Here is a 2,417-nt window from a genome sequence, read left to right as displayed (position 1 = left end):
TATCTTGTTGTATCTTAGCCAGTTGCTCTTGCATCTGTGCTTGTAATTGCTCTTGCATTTCCCTTTGCATTTGTTCTATTCTTTCTAATCTCTGATCCATTACTTTGGTTTTACGGCGAGTATAGTAGCTGTGTTCGGTCGGTTGATTCTCGTTGATTTCCAGATTAACTGAAATAATTTGGTTTAATCAGGGTTTTTTCGTGAAATTTAATGCACATGATGAAATGTAATGCAAATGAATGAATGCAAAAAGAAGTGTTGATTCTAATTCAATTTCATTAGAAGAACTTCACTAGAAGAAAAATTTCTTTACATAGAACGGATGATTACATATACGACTTCGCCCTAATGCCTAAAGCCTTAATTTTCCTTAGAAGCCAAGCTAAGTTTCAGCCTCGATCTGATTCTGAATCGTACTTTAAGCTCAATACATCAGCCTAAACTGCCAAGGTTTGCAAGTGATCGGCTACCTCCCGAACCTGAGCCACAGCTTCGCCCATGACATAGTCTCTTTCTCTAATCTGGTCTTGAGAGCGGTGAAGCTGTTCCCTACAATGGTCGTTGTTTGCCTCAAGAAGTTCTACTCGAATTTTTCTATCTCGCAGTGCAGTCTCGAGTTCCTCTACTTTCCCTTTCAACTCTTCCATCCTGCTCAGACTAGCTTTCAGCTTAATTACGGAATTACGACTACGATGTTGATGTAGAGATCTTTCCATTTCAGCCACCCGAGCTAGTAACTTCTCCCTTTCATTTTGGGTTTCTAACAAACTCTTCTTCAAAGTTTCCTCTCGTACTTGGGCATCTTGAAACCTTTTCTCCCATTTCTCGGCTCTAGTCTTTTCCTCTTTGATCTCTTGGCGCCATTGTTCTGACGTTTTACCTAAACCGACAGTTCTTATCGACATGCGCAACTTCTTATAATCAGTTTTCAGACTATCCAAATCTTTCTCGGCCTTGTTTTTTCCTTTCCTTAACTTCTCGGCCTCTAGCTTGAGGATATCGACGTCTAATCCCAGCTTCATTTTCTCTTCTTCTAGCTGTTCTATCTTCTTTCCCAACTCAGAATTCCTTTTCTCGAAGTCTTGCTTAATGATCTCTAACCCGGATGGGATGACTCGTAAATGCTCCCCTATTGGTTGAGTATTCCCTTGATTCGGTTTAGGGATGTTGTCGTTGACTCTCCTACCCTGCCACTATTCATACTTGGGGGTTGTCATCGGGCCTGTGGTGAATCCTTTCATTCTTCGAGTTTGGTTCCAAGCATCTGATATGTTGCGAACCCTCCTCTTATAATTGTCGTCTTTATAGGAGAACTCATATTGTGCCAACCCCTGTGTCACCGGTATAAACTGCCTTGATCGATACTGCCTTAGCACCATCAGTGGAGCGTATCCAATGGCTCCCCATATTCCAGCCAGAGGGACCCAGTCAAAATCACCGCACCTATATAAGATCTTGTCAGGAATCAACCACGGAGCTCTCCATTCAACGTCTTCGGCCCGCAAATTTTGGAGAATAGTTATCTACTTCTCTTCTGAGATGTCGTCTCTCCTCAATGTGGCCACTAATTCTCTTAATGGGGAATAATCCTTAGAGAATACCAGGTAAAAGACCTTCTCCACCTTCCAAAAATGACTGTGGAACCAAGCCAAAAGAAGCTGTGCACAACCAATAAATCTTCCTTCGCCCGCTCTCTGGCATGCATTCAAGGATCTGAAAGTTTCTGCTAGGATTGTCGGGACAGGTGTAGTACTTTTATCAAGCCGATCAAATAGATCTGAGACAGCTTCATCTATGTGTCCTAGCGCCTTAGGAAAGATAATCAAACCGTAAAGGCTTAAGGCAAAAACATCAACCCTTTTCTTCGAATCCGGGTGTGCAAAGATCAAGTCCCTCAAATTCCTCCAAGGAATACATTTACTATCCCCTTTTTGCTTGATGCGAGCTGCAACCCACTGCTCGCTCATCCCCGTGATGTTCATCAATTTCTTCAAGAAGGGAGGGACGTTGACAGGTCTTGAATAGGCCCTATCGGCCTGAATCTTCGGGCAATTAAGTAGCGCCATGTATTCCTCCATAGTAGGTACTAAGTCGACTCCTCCGAAGGTGAAGCAACTGTAAGCGGGGTTCCAAAACTGTGCGAGGGCCCGGAACAAGTACTTGTCCACCTTTACATCGAGCAAATAGGGTAGATCGCCATAGTTACAGTAAAAGAGTTGCTTGACTTCGCCATTCCAACTATTCCATATATCCCTTAACTCTTGTAGGTCATTCTGAGTTACACTAATGTGAGTGAAATCCCACAACTCCGACGCATATCCCTCGGTCAAACTATCTCCTTTCTCTTGTTGCGTTCTCTCGGACCACACTTGGACGGCCGCATTATCCTCCACTCTATCAAGAAATTCTTTTTCCAT

The 2,417-nt window shown here is 43.2% G+C and overlaps 1 protein-coding gene across 1 annotated transcript; it reads right to left on the bottom strand.

The window, feature by feature from the left end:
* Positions 1-1,193: 1,193 nt before the first annotated feature.
* On the bottom strand, positions 1,194-2,417 carry LOC121211492 (uncharacterized). The gene is made up of 2 exons (XM_041084269.1): positions 1,528-2,417; positions 1,194-1,443 (listed from the first exon to the last, which is right to left on the bottom strand). The coding sequence occupies exons 1-2, from the start codon at positions 2,415-2,417 to the stop codon at positions 1,194-1,196; spliced, it is 1,140 nt and encodes a 379-aa protein (XP_040940203.1).

The sequence above is a fragment of the Gossypium hirsutum genome, chromosome A02 (assembly GCF_007990345.1).
Source record: "Gossypium hirsutum isolate 1008001.06 chromosome A02, Gossypium_hirsutum_v2.1, whole genome shotgun sequence".
Classification (NCBI taxonomy): Eukaryota; Viridiplantae; Streptophyta; class Magnoliopsida; order Malvales; family Malvaceae; genus Gossypium; species Gossypium hirsutum.
Note: the sequence above shows the minus strand (reverse complement) of the source record. Positions and strands in the feature narration are given on the sequence as shown.

Excerpts from the sequence above, each read along its gene's own strand:
- LOC121211492 (XM_041084269.1), bottom strand. The coding sequence starts at position 2,417 with ATGGAAAAAGAATTTCTTGATAGAGTGGAGGATAATGCGGCCGTCCAA. Across the intron at positions 1,444-1,527 it reads GACGACATCTCAGAAGAGAA|GTGCGGTGATTTTGACTGGG; the intron begins GTAGATAACTAT and ends GATCTTATATAG.